Here is a 19,874-nt window from a genome sequence, read left to right as displayed (position 1 = left end):
CCCAGTCCTGCAATCCTTCATTTGCAGACAATCATGAAAACTGCATTGCTGAAATAGTTGATGTCAAGTGTGCCTTGATATTCCTTTGGTACACCCCATCTATGTATCAAGTGTCACAGCTGACTGATTTTTAATTTAGAATCTAATATGTTCTAGATATGTTACGGAAGCTTTGGAGTGTAGGAAAGCATCTCGGGGGGTGAAGTGAGTGGGGCTCTGTGGTAAACAACACCTTGAAGGCAGTTACCATATCATAAGGGATCAGTATCTCAGGGATTTGGGGAGGTTTACCATCCGGGCGTTCCCTGAGTCCTTGGTGCTAAAGCCCAAGGGACCCTTGCAAGCATAACCCTTTTTTAGAGAGTAAGACAGGGAGAGGGAGATACACTTTCAATTCTGGAAACAAACATGCCTGGACAGGTGCAGAGTCTGGCCTAGGGCAAGGTTAGATCACTCCCCAAGTGATGCTGGAACTCCAAACCTCTATTGACTATTAAGAAAAAACAAAAATATCTGTCACAGAAGGCTGAGTGTGAGGATTCAAGGTTCTCCCTATGAGAAAAGGAGTTAGTAGACACAAGGAAGAAGGATCAATCATCCGGGGTCACATCACCGGCGTATGTTTTTAATTTAGCTGTCAAGAGCTGAGGGGAGGCTCGCCTAGGCGTGCGATAGTCCTCATACTGAGAATATAATAGCAGTAATTATCCTAATCCCCTCCACACCCAGAGTCCTAAGTCCACGTAATGCTCAACGCTGCCAGTGACGAGCCACAGAGGTCAAGCAACTTTTCCACAGATTATCCCAGAGCTCAATATTTATTAATGTGTTTGCATGTCCACTTTTGTATTGATAGGACGAGGCCTAGGGCTGACAAATTGGGTTCAACCGGTGGAACAGCATCAATCTAGCTGGTCCAGGTTGGATAGCAGTGACTATAATGCAGAATGGAAAGGCAAGTTTATAATGCATTACTTTTTCAAGTTAAGCAATTTAGAACAATTACAGCAATGCCGAGCAACATCTTGCATCTGCAGTGACGTCCTGTAAATCTGGTCGCAACTACATATTTTCATGCTATCTGTTAAGACAAATTTGTTTCATGCCTTTACATACCGTTATGTCCTTTTGTAAAGTGAAAATAGTATCAGATGGTCAATCAATAACCTACACAACAGTTTTTATCTCGAGCTTGGCTGTTGTGCATTGTTGAAAAAAGCTGTGTATAGAAATGCAGCACAGTCTATTGATTCTTTCATTTTCTGAATGGACACCCATTACTGATGGAGAAATCAGGGGCTTTAGCTGTAACTGCCCTTAAATAAGACTACCTTATGGATATTTGTGTGTTGTGTGAGAAATATTCTTAGTGTTTATTTACATAGCCTTCCAAAGCAGCACCCAAAGGAACCCACTTCCCCTCTTGTAGATTGTGTGCAACAACATGCACTACCTGGCGTACTGTATTTTGCTCCTCGGGGCTTCGATATTCACACATCTTTATTTTTGTGTCAACAAGGACTCTGTTCTTTCTTCCTGACAAATGAGACGTGAGCCTGGCCCCGCTGCTGACTAATGTATGTTGAGCTGCAGTCGATGAGTGCAGGGGAGAATGGTCCAGGATGATCATCAAGATGTCAATAAACTTGTCCTCCCACATGGCTGATGTTGACACATAAATGATGGCACTTTTTTCTGGCTGTCACTGGATGCCCTCTCCGTGATATCTTGATGCTCGTTTCAGTGCCTGCTTCACTAGGTACTGAAACGAGCCATCAGGATGCTTTTGTGGTGTTAAAAGTTGAAACAATGTGTTTTGAACATTTCAAAACATTCCATTTTCTTTGTTCCAAACATCACAAGCGTACATGAAAGACAGCGTGCATATCCAGAAAGCATTTTTTATACAAAAGAGCATGGATAATTGTTTAGGTCAGTGCTAAAGTGGTGTTAAGTGACTTTTTACCTCAACCACAGATTTTTTTCTTCACTGGGGAATTAAAAACTATGTGCAAAGGATGGGTCAACCATATGATCGTGCTAGGTGACATTGTAACTGTAAGCGTTTTCATACACACCCTACTTCTTTTTCCATATTTCAAGTGCACAAACAACTCCGTCACACGATTCACTCCGCCATGGAAGACACTCACATCAAAGTGATGTTTAGACCCTCTGTGGCAGACAGTTGGGTTCTTGTCAAGTCCAATAATGCCGCTCTTGTCGAGGCAAAATCATCTCTTGTAGGATTACGGGGGAGTGGATGGGGTCACATCCAACAAGCGGCTCCACTGCAAGTGGACATTAAATGGGTCAGTAAGTCCCTCTCCTGGCTTTGACCAACAGCTTCATAATTCACTCATTTAACCATGGCTCGATGCCTGTTTTTCCTTCTTGCATATAGGAGCTCATAAAAAGACATATTCCTTTGTCGCATCTTGTAAGTGAGATGATTAAATTGATTTAAATGAGGTATTCCCAGAGAAAACTCATTATGCACACACTTCTGTGGACCGTTTATTCATGCCAAGCTCCACTATGTGGCCTCAAACCACTGAATAAGCATACTAAGAGCTATTTTTTACCACAAGTATGCACAAACAGACTCTATTCACTGCCTCAATGGGACACAGGTGAGCCTCGGAAACCTTTTATTCATCCCTTGTCGCAGTATTATATGCTGAATAACTTCTGTGTGAAAGCCCCCGGAGCTGCAGTTAACACCCACACAAATCAAGACCTCCTCTTTAATTGTTCAAATGTCAATACATTTGCATACAGTCTCAATCTTTGCGCCACCCTCAAATTATACATCTGCAAGTGGGGATCGTAAGGAAAGAGAACAACCCAATTTGTTGGAAATTATAAGGCATGGCTCACAGACGCGACTTGCCAATTAGCTAACGAAACTCTGCATGTGGTCAAAACAATGCCCTGTAGTTTTGTGTGTTCAAAAAGTGCTTCACAATGCAAAAAAAATGCTCAGCTGTTACAGATGCTCGAGAGTCACATGCATTAGCAGTCACCCCAGAGAGCCTACCTCTTATAGTCTGATGAATATACAACCCTCTAATAAGCACCGCTATGATTCATCCCTGACTTCTGCAGTGCTTACGCAAAGTCAACCCGTGCATGGCAACGTTTGGAGAGAAAGCAGGGAAAAATGGAGAGAAAAAAAGAGATAGATAGAGTTTAAACATCAAATTCAAGCCTCCACAGCCGTACGAGGTGTTCAGGTAAAGTGGCAGAGACTTCCATCAGCTACATGCTCACCAGTGGTAAAGGAAGAGGGATCAGGATGTGTTAAAAATGACAAATTTGTTTGTTTGCCCTGACAACAACCCCCCCAACCAAACCCCACACCCCCAACCTCCTGTCAGCTGCCCAAGTGGACATCGTGTTGTGAAAGGAGAGGATATTGATGTGGAAAATCACCCTTTTTGTTTTGTTTTTCTCCCCTGTCATATCCCTGTCCTCGATGTTTCTTCCTCTGTCTGCTTCCATCTTGTTCTCTCTCTCTCTCATCTCTATTCTGTTAAGTCTTGTTGTTCCTGTCCCTTTCTCTTCTTGTTTGCCCTCTTTCTGTCTCCTTTTTTTATTTCTCTTTAACCCTACTCTTCTCATCTTTCTGAGTCCTCTTCCTCCTCTGTGAACTGTGCCCTACATGTGGATATTTGCATTCCTGGGCTTGTGTGCGTGTCTACACATATATGCGTCTGTTTGGCTTCCCTCCTGAAATCAGGCTAAAGCCGTGGTCAGACTGTTCAAATCATGCCCAATGAAAGCAGTGCAAACTAAATGACAGGATTTAAGTAAATCCTGAGCTGTGCCCTCTGGGAAACTGTACACACACAACAACAGGACAAAGAGAGCATTCAGATCAGGGATCACACGCTACCAAAGTTTGTCATTCAAAAATATTTAATGCACTGGAGGAACAGTTAAAACCAGGAGCAGATTGAAGAGACATTATTCTTAGAACAATTTTGTCCTGGCTTTTTTTTTGCCTGCCTACTATGATTGCACACATTTTTGATTGATCTTGCAGAAAGGAGATGAAAACTGACACTGGTGTAAACTTTTTTTTTCTTAATGGAAAGTTGTTGTTTTAAGCAACCTCTCTCTGCTGCTTTCTCACATTCCTTCTTGACCAACTTAAACTCCTGCTGGTTGTTGTCAGGATAACACGGATGTTGACTCTCTACACAATCCCAGCCAGCAAGGACCAGGGCTAAGCAAACACTGCACTGCACACAAAAATCTGTGGAAAACCGCCTAGAATCTGTGGAAAAATCCCCTGATAGTGGCCAGTAGCCTTTAACCTGTTGGAGCAGTCACAGGTAAACTCAAAAAGTTCCTCTTTTTGTTATAGGACTTAAAGGAGTCTCTCACTCTAAGAGTTTTGCCCAGCTTACTGATAATGTTCTGAGCTTTGTTCTGTGTGAGCTGGGAGGAAATTACTGAACTGAGAGCCCAACAGGGAAGTATATCTTCATCTCGAGGCCTCCCTCCTCACCGCTGGACTACAGAATCTCCCTATATGCCAGCGTCTTCTCTTTATTCCTCCCCTGCACCCTTTTTAACAGCACTTTTATGACATACTGTGACGTTATTCTGTCTACATCATGACCCACTGGTCTCATTCTCAGTAACGATATAGGGGTGAGTTTAACTCAGGCGATAAAGGGGGGGAAATCCCACGATAGGGATTTACAGTCTTGTTCACAGTGTCTGTGATATTACATTGTGGGATAATACCTAGTCTGCAGTGTCTGGTATCAGCAAAGGCCATTGAGCACATGAGGCCAGAAGGTCACCTGCTCTTCTCTGAAACCTGATCATGATCTCTGCCGCTCCTCCTGCGCTGAACCTTTTAAAACATGAGGGCCAGTTGTTGCGAGACAAGCCGGGACATTTCACTCCGAATCAAGACCGTGTTTTTCTCATATTCCCAAGCTGCTAGTTACCATTTCTCCTGGAAAGTCAGAGCTCCTGATGTTCAACTATTGAACACAAATGATCCTCCCCGACAGCGTACAAGTATGTGGGCAAGAATGAATGCAGGGTTATGATTTAAAATGTCACAAAGAGTTGTTTTACATAAGAAAGAGAGGAGTGGGGGGACATGATTATGGTTACACTGAGCCCTATAGCCGAGGGGATCCACAGTCTCTTGTTTGATTACAGTCTGACTGTGAAACAAGGCGTATTAAAAGAATTATTACTCAGACATCACAATGGTCCCCCATCACTAGCTGACACACGCCTTTGAGGAGATTTATTTCACACAGGCCTGATTATTGTGTCTATGTGTGCCTGTCTTTCTGTAATCGGGTTTGTGTTATTCACAGCAAGGTCTGTGTGCGCATGCTTATGATGCTGCATCTCCTTGGAAGTGTATCCGTGTTTGTACGAAGACATCCTCCTGTGTGCACCGTATTAAACATCAGTCTGCTCGGCACACTCAGAGTTAATGCTTGAAATTTGAGGCACGTACAGTACAGAGAAAGCTGCAAGGAGGAGAAAAAAAAGCAGCAGGCTGAAGTCTGGCAGCTGCTATGTCTGTTCTCTATACTTTGGTGTCATTCCGTGTGTGAGGGTGTATATGAGTGTGTACATGTGTTTTTAAGCGTGTCTGTGTGGGAGTGCACTTTGCCTGTGTCTGTATGAATCAATGAGTTTGTATTGTGGGTAAAGAGAAATATTGGAGGCTGCAGTAAATAACATAATCCAACTATTAGGTTTCGTTCCCTAAGACATGGACATTCGTACACTGTACACACATACACAAGGACATGACTCATGGGAAATTATAAGAATTTTCTCCCAGCTTTCTTCATATTTACTGCTGATACACAAGCAATCATATGCCATGTTTTCCCCTCCACAGCTACAGATGCAGAGCGGAGTGAAAGACGTGTAATCCAATTTCCTTTGTGTATTATTGTTATTATTGGTAGATATCAAAATGCATCACAAACGCATTATAAATCATCACACCCTTTCATACTCAAGAACAGCTGCATTTCCATATGAACTCAGAAGCAGGAGTGCATCCAGAGGAGATGCATGTTTGAAGCGGAGATATTTCAACGGCGGCATTAGCAGAGGAAATAATTTACACTTTGTTTTTTTCACAGTTCAACACCTTGTTTCAATTAACCTACGCTCTGTGCAGAATAACTCGAAATGTGATGGGTTACTTATTTATTTTCCATCCACTGCGTTCTCTAGGTCCCCTCATGCAGACTGAGCATGGCATTTTCTTGACGGCAGAAACAGACCTTGGGTGTTTGTGTTTCCACTGATTCGCTAACTTTTCTGTTCCTCTTCTATTTAGGAGGAGATTACCACCCAGGAGCAACATTAGCTGTGAACATAGACATGATTCTTTTACCTTAGCGAGGAGTAAGTCTCCCACATAATGGGAACAAAGAGGTAAATCTCCCAAGCAGCCTCGCTTCACATCATCTCCAGATTATTCCTCGACAGAGCAGAGGGTGGAGGAGGGGACGAGTGAGATCTATTAACTCCTTTAACTTCCTTTTTTTGAGTCAAATTAGCTGAAACTAACGCTAAATGTGTGTTCCTTAAAAAATCTTGAAAGATAAACAGCACCTGGTAATGTGTATAAAACATTACACTGATGAACAAGTGTGCGGTGCCTACTGAAAGGAGGCCATTACACATAATATGAAAGACACACACGCTGTTGGTTTTCATTTGTCACCCCTGCATGACTACTGAGTTCTGCTAAAGTCTCATCTCTTCTCTGCGCGTGTATGTGTGTGCGCGTGTGAGTGGATTTTGTGGATGTGCGTGTGTTTCCGAGTGCTCCTCTCCCGTCCTCTCTTCTCCTCTTCTGGATTCCCGTCTCATTGTGTGTCATCAATCCCAGACCTATAACCCCGGTGGTAATAACAGAACCACTGAGATACATTCAAGTGCAACAAAGTGTGGGCGTCGAATCACACAAAGAGGTTATGAATAAGTCTGTTCTGACTATCAGCAGCACTTTGCAGAATATCACACCATGTGCACACACTCTATTGCAGCTAATTGAAGGTTCCCCTTGGGCTGAGTGCAGCTGAGACATGATAATCAAGGATCCTGTCCTGGTTTTTCGCTATATAGCCCAAACGTGGGATTTAGCTTCCTTTGTCATAATCAAAGGAACACTGCACTGGGAAGGTATTCAGCTGTGTTGCACAAGAAAATAGCTCTAATTATGTTATAATGTCAAACAGTTCCTTTCCAAGTTGTAAGCTGTAAAGGATAAGATAATCCGACACATCATGTGTATTCATTATTCAATTTCATATATATATATATTTTTCCTTTGTGTGTGTGTGTGTGTGTGTGTGTGTGTGTGTGTGTGTGTGTGTAGGGGTGGGGGGGTTGATGAGAAATTGGTAATGGATAGTTAAAATCTAGACAAATGTAGGGTTTCATTTCAAGTCAGGACACCATATTTGATAAAATCTTGACCACAGGTAGAAAACAGCTATGAGCATACAGCTTTTTCTGTTAGCTAGAAGGTGACTGAAAGCTTATGTATCAGTTTGTAGTGTTTCACCATACAACAGAAAATGCGTGATAACCATAGACTGTATAAATAATGGACGTAGCATCCGTGACGTCACCCATCTGTCCCTGAGCGCTGCCATTGGTCGGCGACAGGCTTATTGGAAATGGGGAGCTCAACCAGTCAAAGTGTGACATAAAGGGACGGAGTTTGAGCCTCCTAGCCAATAGCTATGTGTTCCCGTCCGGGAGTCAAGTCAGTCATGTCCTTATTTGGGCAAAAACTCGTAATCTTAATATCTTCTGAACCGTTGCGTTAGAAAAAAATTCAACCCCCGTACAGTGTGTGCCGAAAGAGAAATTAGCTACGCAGGGCCAAGCTGTTTTTTGAACCAGGCTGTAAACATGTTTATTAATGCTGAAAAGATCGTCTTCTTTGAATTGGTGTCTATTTGGTTTTTGGTGTTTCTGCAGTCAGCCTCAAGTGGATTCTCGATGAATTGCAGTTTATAACACCTCAACATGGGCTTCATAGTTTGAGACCGGAGGTTGCCGCTTGGTGATAACATAGATAATGATCTGTTAGCGAGAGTGAGACAACAGCTAACTTTAGCTAACTAGTTAATAGTACAGTTAGCTAAAAAGTGGCTGCACGCTTACGTTACTATTTGGTAGTTTTTTTACAATGCAACAAAAAGGCATGACAACTAAGCAATAGTCAGATCAGCTTTCGTTATTTTCTATCCGCTAACTAGCTAATAGTACTGTTAGCTAGAAAGTGACTGAACCATTAGGAAGTATTTTATGATACCACTGAAAAGGAATCTAACTTGAAACGTCTTGTGAAAGTTTTCTAGGAATTTAGTTCCTAGAAAACTCAATGTTAGCTATGAATGAGTTAAATACCAAGGTTAGCTGTTAGCAGGAAACGGGTCATCGTATCTGTTGTTACTTTGAAATATGGCCCCATGCCCCCAGATGTGTCTGTTCTCATAAAAGGAGGCGATGATAAAGTATCATCAGATACCCTATGTGAACACAGCAGTACAGCTTTGTAACAACACTTAAGCTTCCCAACCTAAACCTGATGTCACAGAAACTGCCACCTTGTGAATTTGGTCAATGTTCTGAATCATAAAAGTAGGGAAAATGGTTGCTGCAGCCCGATGGACAGATCAATACTCATCCCTCACAGTGACTGCTTATACATTTATCCACTTAGACATCTCTAAGAAGAAGAGTCTGCCCCGAGCCGGAGAGGAGTGTCTGTTTTAATACCTACGGGTTAATTCCTTTCAGCTCTCATTGGATCAAATTAAACTAAGCTATGGCAGAAAGGTAATACGATTATTGTGTTACTGGCAAGATTACGGACTGACACGCTATGTACACAGGGACAGCAGTGGTCAGAGAGGTTGCATTGTTTATGCAAGAATCGCTGTGGGAAGTATAGCCCACGTTCACATTAGCATCTCTTCTACACAGGAAAGAGGATTAGTTTGCATCATGTTCATAGAGTCCCGACAGGAATATTTTATCCCTTTAATGTATATCCCTTTCATCACATTTCCTGCTAATGAAGCTCTTTAATGCACAGCTAAAGTCTGTGACTAGAACAACCATTTTTAGCAGTGCCATAACAGCTTTTCTGTCATGCAGCATAGACATTGGCTCAGCAAATCTCCCAAAGCTGCAGCCAGACACTTTGCTGTGGGGAAATCCCTCTCCTATGGAATGCTTTTCAACAGTGAAAGAGCCAAAGCCATTAGTTATGGCCTTGTATTAACTAGGTCTAGCATTAATTACCCTCATATTTTCACCTCTGACAGCAGGGAAAGAGGAGAAAAAATTAGAACAAGAAAAGCTTAAGAGACATTTCTTTCCATATGCTGTAACTAGAGCACAAAGCTCAATATCAAAACAAGCCATGACAGGCAGCTCTCATGAGCGAGGGGTGTAAACAAGATACAGTTGTTAGTTGACATGCTAAAGGAATGTGCTTGGATTACAGCGCATGTCTCAGTGATTTACTGGCCGAGGGTTGCGGAGCCCTTAATCTTAAATCATGCCTGCCGAACAGTGATTCATTTTCATTTTATTTCCGTCTGGGTTCTGAACTCCCCACCCATGGAGAGTAGGATCTTATCGTTATCATCTTTCATACTTTGGAAATGAGAAACCTATAAAGGGCCTCACAGTTTCTTGGGAATCTTCTGGGGGTTTGCCAAGCAACCCTAAGCCAGATGTTCAAAAAGAAACAAAGATAATTTACAAAGTATGTCCAAGCACATTTATTTCCTTGGGATCGAGAGTGTAAGCCTAACCAGGAATTTGCAACTTTTTGCGGCTATTGTTTTCACCTCAGAGTCTGCTCAGTGCGTCGCAGAGAAACAAGGGTTATAGCAATAAAAGGGTATTGGTGCAGAATAGAGACAGCCATTTCTCTCAGCCGGCTAAATGCTGGTGCTGAAAGGACACTAAGCACAGGTTGTCTCTCCACCGCTGTGACAGGCTGCGCAGTGAGAATTTCACTGTGTTAAGTAAAAGGATACAGGTAGAGGAGGAGGGATGAGAGAGGAGGAGGAGGAGGTGAGGCCAGCCAGCCAGCCAGCCAGCCAGCCAGCCAGCCAGCCAGCCAGCCAGCCAGCCAGCCACATCTGCCTTCAGCTCAGTGTCAAAACAGCCAGTCAACTGTGTACACCTTCATGCCGCCTGCTTGTGCGTGTGTGTTAGTGTGCATGGAGGAAGATACACAGAGTCACCTCCTCTGGTCAATAGAGCCTAATTCACCACAGGTAGCACCCAGCCTCAACCTGCTGAAGCCTCTCATCCACACCTGGAGGCCCACTGTGTGTGTGTACGAGTGTGTGTTTGTCAGGGGGGTCAGTGGGGGGGTTGCTGCTATCAGCCAGACCCATTATCCAATGGAGGCAATAGATATAGAGGTGTTGCCACCTGGGGTCTGGCTGCTTCTCCTCCAATTCTCCAGAAGACAGAAGCTGTCTTCTTCTTCTCCAACTTGGCCCCATTGTTTCCAAATTTTCTTGTCATCGTCTTCTGTGTGTGCATCTCTTCTAATTCCCCATGTCCTGCCTCCAACTCCCTCTTCTCTTTGAATCTCCTTATTCTTCTCTGACTATTCCATGTTTCTTCTGCTGCTTGTGCTGCCGAGAGCAACTGTGCTCAGCTCGTGCAGTGTAACAGCACCTCTTCACATTCTCTGCATGCTCTGCAGGCAGCCTAATGGAGGAAATCAAAGTACTCAAATGCGATTAGATTCAGCATGCACATTGCATCCCAATTGGAGCTGCTCTGATTGATATAGCTTATCTTTTTTAAATTCAAACAAATATTTTTTTTTAAAAGGAGGGTCATACTATCTCTTAGTACGCGGAGATGTAGAAGATTTATGTAAGATAGTTAGTGTTTATCAACATTTCATCTGTGAAACTCCCTTAAGTTCCACTCTTATGAAATGTAATTACAGTGCGTTCACATTTCTCTGGTGTATCACATGAAAAATGTCTCTGTAGTTTTTCCTTAGTGGCTCATGTTAAATGTAAGGAGTGCACTACTTTCTCCTTTCCCGGGCTGAAACATATTGTTTTTGCCTGAGGCATCGCATGAGTTACTGCACACCTGCTTTATCAGAGTATGAGTTTTAGCAAGAAACAACTGTAAAATGAATGTTCAGGCACCATGGCTACACGTAAGGGTTTTCTGTTGCTCTAGTGAAATTTAATCAGCCATGCCACAAAAATCTCCCAGGCAAGAATGATTGCCAGGCAGGAGGATGTTACTGTAATTATTGTCTTGTTCGCTGCAGACGGAGTGCCTCGGATAAGCTGTAGTCAACGGGAAGGCAAATACGCTTGTTGCACAAAGCACTTAGCAGCAATTTACACAACAGGATACTTGGATGTATAAGCATTACAACGTTTAACATGTTGAGAAAAAAATAAAGTATGTTGCTTACAGGGGGCGCAGTTAAGGTTTAGTGGCACATGAGGGCATTGGCCCGCCAGAAGGTGAAGTTTTAATGCCTGCCAGAGTATTTGTCTACAGTTTGTACCATAGGGTGGCACATAAAGAAGCTGACTTCCCACTGCAGCAGCATAACAAAACTACCATTATCTTAATGTACAATATGTTTTAAAAAAGTCTGATAAATGTGTCCCAAACAAACTATTATTTTCCTCCAGCATTAAATCACAGTCCACCTTAACATACTGCCCCTGTACCCTCTGTCTCTTCTCAGCTCCACCTCTATCAGGAGTCACCACATCCCCTCAGCCTCAGAGAACTACTACCACCACAACGACAACCACCACACACTGGGGCGCGGCCAACACCACCACCACAACAGGGCTCAGGGAGGGCAGCAAGGGAGCGCCTCGACCGCCTCCTGTGATTCCTCAAACTACTTCCCCTCCGCCCCTCGAGTCCTTCCCTCTACCGGAGCGCTTCTGCGAGGCCACCGAAAACAGAGACATAATGTGGCCTCAGACCCAGAGGGGCATGCTGGTGGAGCGACCGTGCCCCAAGGGAACACGAGGTAAACAGATCTCCTTGGGGCAGTGTGCTCACTGTTTTCAATGACCTGAGGCGTCTCAAGCAATGTTTCTCACTCTTTATTTTTGACTCATATTTTCACCTATTTACTTGTATCAAACACACACTCAAGTCAGAGTTCAAACACATGACAGTGTAAGCCGTGTAACTCTGAATCGAAGCATGATTCAGCAATGTGTCGCAGAACGGCAGGCTCAGCTGTTCCTCCAGCAGCTTGCATGTAGACGTTCATCCTTTTATTTGATTGTGTGTGAAATTGTGTCAGAATCCTTGAGACAAAGTTAATTATTGCAAAGCAAATTGGTTGAAAAAAAGGGGCAAGCTTTTGAAAAGATAGTAATTTTGCAGAAACAATATTGTTGAGCAAAATTATTCAAGTTTTTCAAACCCAAAATTTTAATTTCTGTGTAGTTCTTGGACAGCCTTCAAACAGCCCACCATTGTTAAATCATTCAGGGCAGATACTTTTGAGCTCACACTTGTAAGCAGCCCATCCCCGGCTTCCCATTTGTATAAAATGAATCAATTTGCATGTTTGTAAATGTCTTGCTTATTTGTATGTTCCTCTCCTTATCTGTGTCCTTGGACTTAGTTTCCATGTAAAGGGCTTCATTGGTAAAAAATCTGATCTGATTTAACTGAACGTGACTATTCTGTTCTTGTTTTCCCTGTTAGGCACTGCCTCTTATTCATGTGTCCTCTCCACCGGGGTCTGGCACCCAAAGGGCCCTGATCTCAGCAACTGCACCTCCCACTGGGTCAACCAAGTAGCCCAAAAGGTTTGTATGATCTCTGTCTGGCTGTTTTTTTCTTCTTAGTGGTATGAGAAAAACACTGAGGAGGAGGAGGGGAGGTTGAAAAAATGAAGGGACAACAGTCTTACAGAAGAGGATTACAAAACTTACAGTCACTCTTGTAAAAGGTAGTTTTAAGCTAGATGTTATTCACTTGAAATCTGAATTGGTCTGTTAAAAAGCTGAAATTTCAAAGGCTTATACATTAAGGACATGAAGAAGCATATGACAGACTTAAAATGTATGTATTAGTTATATAGTCTTCTCTATTGTAACCCAGCTTTGTTGCTGCATTACAGTGAAGGTAAAGGAGGTCTGCATTAACAATTGTGTCTCTGTCCTTTGTATAATGCGTGTCATAGGTGCAACAGCTGATAAAGAAAGCAGCTCTCACTGTCCCTGATTATTTGAACTTTAAGTGAACAGTAAATAAACTGCAGCCATGGCAACTCGTCCAACATAAAGGAAAGATTAAACCCCCCTTTTCAAATCTGGCATTTCAAGGACTCACTCAAGTGTGATTTGATGTCAGAAACAGGGCTATAAAGAACCCTCCAAGTCTGTCTCCCTGCATTCTTGTGATCATCATTCACTCTTCTCCCCCTGCAGATCCGTAGCGGTGAAAACGCTGCAAACTTGGCCAACGAGTTAGCCAAGCACACCAAAGGCCCCATCTTTGCCGGGGACGTCAGCTCCTCTGTGCGCTTGATGGAGCAGCTGGTGGACATCTTGGATGCTCAGCTGCAGGAGCTCAGACCCAGCGAGAAGGATTCTGCAGGGCGGAGCTTCAACAAGGTAACCAAATCCACCCAAAATGAAAAAAAAAAACCTGAAACCTTAATGCTGTTATTGAACAACCAAATGCATCTTTTTTTTTATCTCTTGCTGGAACTGTTTTCACTTACAAGTAAATACTTTGGAAAGACAAACGCAGAGGGGAACACAATGGTCCCAAAAATATAATACATTTATTATGTGCAGTTGCTGTTATTGTCACTTTCTCTTTCTTCCAAGTTAAGGAAAGCTGTGAGACTGAAAAATACAAAAGTAAAAACAGTTCTTTCTCAATCCAAGATGTTGCAGAGATCTGCCTTTGTACATTTGTGGTGTTGGCCATAATTTCGCTCTGCCAAGAGTACTTGTAGTACTCCTACAAGATGTTTGGCGGCTTTGAGAGAAATACAGCATATTATAGCTACACTGCACTTTTTACTCTTCAACCTCCAGGTTATATCAGCCATTCTGTGGTTAGTTTGCATATGGAACACTCGGTCAGGGTCTTATTTCTGCAAAACCTTTCCTCAAGCTCATGAACTTGTGCAAATCATGTGTCTCTATTTTTTATCTGTTCTTGTCTTTCCTTGTTAAATAAAAGCTTCAAAAACGAGAAAGGACATGCAGGGCATACATGAAGGTACTGGTGCAATGCCTCTGCCCACTCTGCTTGCTGCCGTTCCCTCCTCTATTCCTGTGCTACTGCATATTTGCCCAGCCCAAGTTCAGCAGCATGCACCCTCTGCACTGTCATCGACTCCCTCCTCCCTGCTTCCTGCTTTTTTTTCTTAATTGTATTAATTTTTTTGAGTAAATGGCATCACACACAGACACAGTTATACCCAAAATACTTTCTGAAGTCATCTACAATTAATGAGGTCACTTCTTTACATGAGTGTGTATGTGTCTGTGTTTTGAATCCCCGTTTGCACTGCCTTGGCAGCAATGGTTTTTATTTTGTTTTTCTTTCTTTTTTTCCCCCTATTGTATGTTTTCTAAGTGTTTGCTCAAGATTGCACGTCTGGCTGTGTAACAGTGCAATTCAAACAAACATCCTGTTCTTACATCCCTCTCATTATTCATTTACTGCAGGATTTGCTGCTTTGTTGAAATATTTTTCCCTTCTATGAGATATCATTTCAATTCAAAACCCTCCTATGATTGCATCAAAAGGTTCACATGTGATTTAATCCAGCCTTTCTTTTCCACTTTACCTATCATCGCATGCTCACAAGGACAAAGGTTTTAGGTCATGGAAGTCATTTGTTTCATAAATTACGGGTGCGCATCATCAGCTCTACGTGCTTAATAGGATTGGCCAGGTCAAACTATTTTTTCTCTTTTCTTAAACACTCAGGTTGGGTTCAGTGTTTTTGCGGTATATATCCCTCAACCATTAGGGGGATGGTCGTCCTTCACCTGCCATCAAAGTCACCCCCCTCCATCCAAGTCTCTCCTTCGGGACAGCATTAAAATGGATCGAGCTAATTAGCCAGTCAACAGCCGTGAGCTTGTAAAAAAACATTTAGGAAAAAGGCGGAAAAACCATACATGTCCCTAAAAAATGCTACATAACAATTTGATTTGTTGTGTCTCAGTATAAACACTCTAACTTAGAAGTAGTGGCAGTTTTTGGGAGATGCTGTCAATGTAAATTACAGCATTTATTTGCCTAATGACAGCATTAGAGGATCAGGGACGGATATAACTGACTCAGCAGTATCTGACATCTGCCATACTTGACGCAACATCACTATAGTTGCCCCCCACCCTCTCCACCAGCCAGTCGGCACCATTGATTACCTGATTAGACACATTGATTTGATTATTTCCTGAGGAAAAGCCTACATAGCTTGGATTCTACGCTCAATTTATCCGTGATCTGCCCTGAGCTGTTCAGATGGTAGAAAGTGTGACGACGGAAAAATGTTTGAATGGCAGTAATAGTTTGGTTAATCAATTACAGGAATCCCATTTTGTTTAGTTTTGTATACATTCCCCCGTCCTTTTCTAAGAGCTTTGTGGAGAATTTAGATGATAGCTTCTTGTTCTTTGACTCTGTTCAGGCCATCTCTTAATATCCTGCCGTCAGACAGACCTGACGGGCTCAGTAGACGCTGACCCTCAGTGCCCGATGTAATGCAGCGTCCTTGAAAAGGAAACTGAATCTGCATCATCCTCAATGATGCTCCAATTCTTCCCTCCCTCTGCAGTTTCGTAATCAATATTTATGCAAAACAATTATTTCAGTCCCTAAATGTCTGCAGTTCATTGATCTTTTATTTTACACACCGAAAAAACTAAACTTTCTTTCAGCTTTTTTGTCATCATGTTCATTTTAACCTTTACAGATTTGATGCTTCAGCTCATTATCCATGTGTGTCATTCAAGTGTTTGCATGTCCCTGCTTATGACTGCCAACAGCCTTGCCTTTTCTCAGTTATTCAAGTATTTTTGTGTCTGTTTTGTGTGTTTTTCTGTCCCTGCTTCTTTAAGGCCATTGTGGACACAGTAGATAACCTTTTGCGTCCAGAGGCTTTGAAGTCCTGGCAAGACATGAACAGCACAGAGCAGACGCACGCAGCCACCATGTTACTGGATACTTTAGAGGAAGGGGCCTTCGTCCTTGCCGACAACCTCATGGAGCCTGCCATTGTTAAAGTTCCTGCAGACAACATAAGTAAGTAGAAGCAGAGTTTGTGGCAAGCATGCCAAGTCTTCTCGATTGATGCCTGCACAGTTAATTTGATTGCTTTCTATTCATTGAGAGAGGAACTCTTGTGATAGGGAAAACAAGGCCAGAGCATAAAAAAGTGCTTTGTTTTCATAATAAGTGTTTAAACCTCAGGGGGAAAGAAAACAACGCATATTAGGTTTAACGAGTCGCTTACTGACAAAGTGATGAATATCAGACAATTAAATAGACTGGATTCTCTGATTGCGTACACTTAGTTTATAAATGTATGCGTCTAGACCTTGTAACTCTATACATTAATGTGAACATTAGCCTGCTGCACATTGAGAAAAAGTGCATTGTTTATCCTTAGCCCCCTCTCATTTTCTCCTGTCGTTAGACCATATAAGGAGACTTCTTCTTAGTGTTTGCAGTGTTGTTTCATTCATATTAGAAAGAGTCTCGCTGGGATGAAATGATCACTGTGTGATTGACACTTTATTGTGCAGCTTACTGTCACAAAGATTTAGTGTTTGAGTCCTTGCTACGTCTTTTGGTCTGTGCCAACATCTCACTTTTTTGTTGAAATGTCAGGGATAAAGCTGCAGCATCAATATTCTCTTTCTCTTTCATTTTCATTTTGATGCTATTGCTGTAAAGTCCACCAGTGTGAATGAACCATTATCTTATCCACTTGTCCTTCTATTCCTTTTTATCCAACCTCTCTTCATCTGGCAGTCCTGGATGTTTATGTTCTCAGCACAGATGGCCAGGTCCAGGATTTTAAGTTTCCACAATCCAGCAAGGACGGTATTTCGATCCAGCTATCGGCAAACACCGTCAAGCTCAACAGTCGGAATGGTAAGCTCTTTTAAACGTCTTCAAACAACGGAAATAAAAGATTGTTTTGCCAACTTTTAGAGAAATGGAGTTCTTATTCCACTTGTGAAAGTTTTTTGTCTCTGTCACTCTTCTTCCTCTAATTCTAGCAGTTGACCTCCTTATTATTTCAAAATGATCATATGAAAAAAACAGTTTTAGTTTTTAACATTTTCAAGTACTCTTCAGCAGAGTTTAACACCAATATTTTCTTTTTTATGTTGTGTAAAATCTTCTGCAGGCTTTATTTTTCTAATGCTCTAATGTCCGTCCTCACCTCCAGGGGTTGCAAAGCTGGTTTTCGTGCTCTACAAAAATCTGGGCCAGTTCCTTGGCACGGAAAACGCCACCATCAAGATGGCCAATGACGCTTACGGCCGCAACCTGTCTGTGGCTGTCAATTCTGACATCATCGCCGCCTCAATCAACAAAGAGTCCAGCCGTGTATTCATTAACGACCCGGTGATTTTCACCCTGAAGCACATTGATGTAAGTGTCCCCTGCTGGAGCAAATAGAGAGGTCATATTAAAAAACACCAGGGGGGAACATCAGGAGTAGACACAGATCTGCTATTTTGAATTGTAAATGTCTGGCTAGGTCAGTCGGCAGTTTATTTAAGTCATTGAACATCAAATTAAAGGAGTCTTTAGAACCTAAGTGAATTCTTAATGAAAACTAATTCTTTAATCAACATTGGGATATAAATGATACCCATTTTCTTTTATAGTGGGGGAAATTAACTCCTAGATTAGCCGTACAATCTAGGATGAAATTACTGGAGCGCCAATTATCTTCCGTCTTTTAAAGTTGTCACTAGAGTTCCCAGAGGGCCGTGCGTGACTCCATTCTTTATCAGAGAAATTGTGCAATTCCAAAGACATGCCGTCAAACAATTATGCCTCTCTATGTTATTAAGGCCTCGTACACCAAGACTATGCTTCGGTTGATTTGGCAAGCATGTGCCAAATGAGATACAACATGTGAATTGCTTCATAAGAGCTGTGAAGTGAAAAATCCTCATCCATATCAGTGCGGAGAAATACTTTGTATGAGTAGGGGGTAAATGGCCTCTGTGTTCTACATGTACTTCAATTTCAGGCAGTCAATTATTTGGACACTTAACCATATCTCTTGTTATCTGCAGATGGAGCGCTACTTCAACCCCAATTGCTCCTTCTGGAATTACTCAGAGAGGAGTATGATGGGCTACTGGTCCACCCAAGGCTGCAAGCTTCTGGACTCCAACAAAACACACACCACCTGCTCCTGCAGCCATCTCACCAACTTTGCCATCCTGATGGCGCACAGAGAAATCTCAGTATGTCACTTCCTTTTTCTTTTTTTCTTTCTACCTCAAACTGGCCCCTACCTCTAACCTCATCTGTAGTATTCAAAACTTTTGTTCTCTTTCATGAGCATACTGATAACTCTGTTGTTTTTGAGGGAGCAGATACAGTATTCACCATGTCAGAGTGAAAACTGTTGAAGTCAATCCACTGCTTTCTTCATTAGCTGTTAAATGCAGCTGAACTCTGTTTGACACACGTCATATTCTCAAATAACTAGAGACAGTTTCTAAAATATGCAAAACCCTTCCTTCAAATAATCCCCAAAGGAAGCCAATATAACATTTGTACATTTTCAAATCTAAATATTTTCAGTAATTTTCCTCAGCTCGTTTGCTTTTATACTGTATTTTTGGCCTCTGCTTTCCAAAACTTAGGCAAGGGGTACTCAAGAGCCTCAATTCCAGGTAATGGCTCCAACATAACATAAATTGTGACATCTTTGATGGATTTTAAGAAGCTAGAAGTGATAGCATATGCCCTGCTTCTACAGGGAGTCATGTTAGAGTAATACAAACAACATGAGCATTAGAAATATGTTTGTTCCCCTATGATTATCTTGTATTTCAGAAAGATACAACTTTCAAGCAGTAATCATAAAGAGTAAAGAGAGTCAAGAGGAGGAAGTGTTTAAAACTAGGTCACTTAAATCAGGACAAATGTTTAAAAGAGCTGAACTGAAAAGCACATTCATTTCTTTCTTTCCACAGACATATTTTGTAAATTGTTGTTCATCCTTTATGTCTTCCAGGTTAAGGACAGAGTGCACGTTCTTCTTCTGACCGTCATCACTCGAGTGGGGATCGTGGTATCCCTCGTCTGCCTCACCATCAGCATCTTCACCTTCTGCTTCTTCCGGGGCTTACAGAGCGACCGAAACACCATCCACAAAAACTTGTGCATCAATCTCTTCATCGCAGAGTTAATATTCCTAATCGGTATCGATATGACGAAACCATGGGTAAGCCAGAACAATTTCACCTCATTGATTAAGTTTTGATTTATTCCCTCTCTTTATCTCCACTCACCTCTGGAACAAAACGAAAGACCCTTTCAGAGTAAAATTGATGAGACTTTAAGTATTGTTTGTTTCTAACCTACCCTGCTTGTCCCTGACATGACATGAGTGGAACAGCACCATTAATATAGATTACTAAGGGGCTGTGTCTTCCACTTGACAGCTCTTTTTTCCTCTTTCACTTAAAGCTGCTGTTGCCATGGTGAAGTCAGCATCTGTACCCTTTTTTTTTCAATTTTTTCACCTACATTTTCCCTCCAATCTCCTGAAGCACAAAACAATTTTCTGCATA

At 42.1% G+C, this 19,874-nt stretch overlaps 1 protein-coding gene across 9 annotated transcripts in view; it reads left to right on the top strand.

The window, feature by feature from the left end:
• adgrl2a (adhesion G protein-coupled receptor L2a) overlaps nucleotides 1–19,874 on the top strand; it is a 96,957-nt gene that overhangs the window by 61,277 nt on the left and 15,806 nt on the right. For 8 of the 9 annotated variants that reach the window (XM_034673747.1, XM_034673812.1, XM_034673796.1 and 5 more), the window contains exons 6-14: nucleotides 11,783–12,079; nucleotides 12,772–12,875; nucleotides 13,500–13,685; nucleotides 14,266–14,304; nucleotides 16,161–16,344; nucleotides 17,077–17,199; nucleotides 17,501–17,706; nucleotides 18,363–18,536; nucleotides 19,316–19,525. In XM_034673747.1, the coding sequence (XP_034529638.1) occupies nucleotides 11,783–12,079; nucleotides 12,772–12,875; nucleotides 13,500–13,685; nucleotides 14,266–14,304; nucleotides 16,161–16,344; nucleotides 17,077–17,199; nucleotides 17,501–17,706; nucleotides 18,363–18,536; nucleotides 19,316–19,525 (1,523 nt within the window). The remainder of the gene's footprint in view (nucleotides 1–11,782; nucleotides 12,080–12,771; nucleotides 12,876–13,499; nucleotides 13,686–14,265; nucleotides 14,305–16,160; nucleotides 16,345–17,076; nucleotides 17,200–17,500; nucleotides 17,707–18,362; nucleotides 18,537–19,315; nucleotides 19,526–19,874) is intronic. The other variant, XM_034673780.1, reaches the window with a different exon arrangement.

This window comes from Notolabrus celidotus, chromosome 2 (assembly GCF_009762535.1).
Source record: "Notolabrus celidotus isolate fNotCel1 chromosome 2, fNotCel1.pri, whole genome shotgun sequence".
Classification (NCBI taxonomy): Eukaryota; Metazoa; Chordata; class Actinopteri; order Labriformes; family Labridae; genus Notolabrus; species Notolabrus celidotus.
Note: the sequence above shows the minus strand (reverse complement) of the source record. Positions and strands in the feature narration are given on the sequence as shown.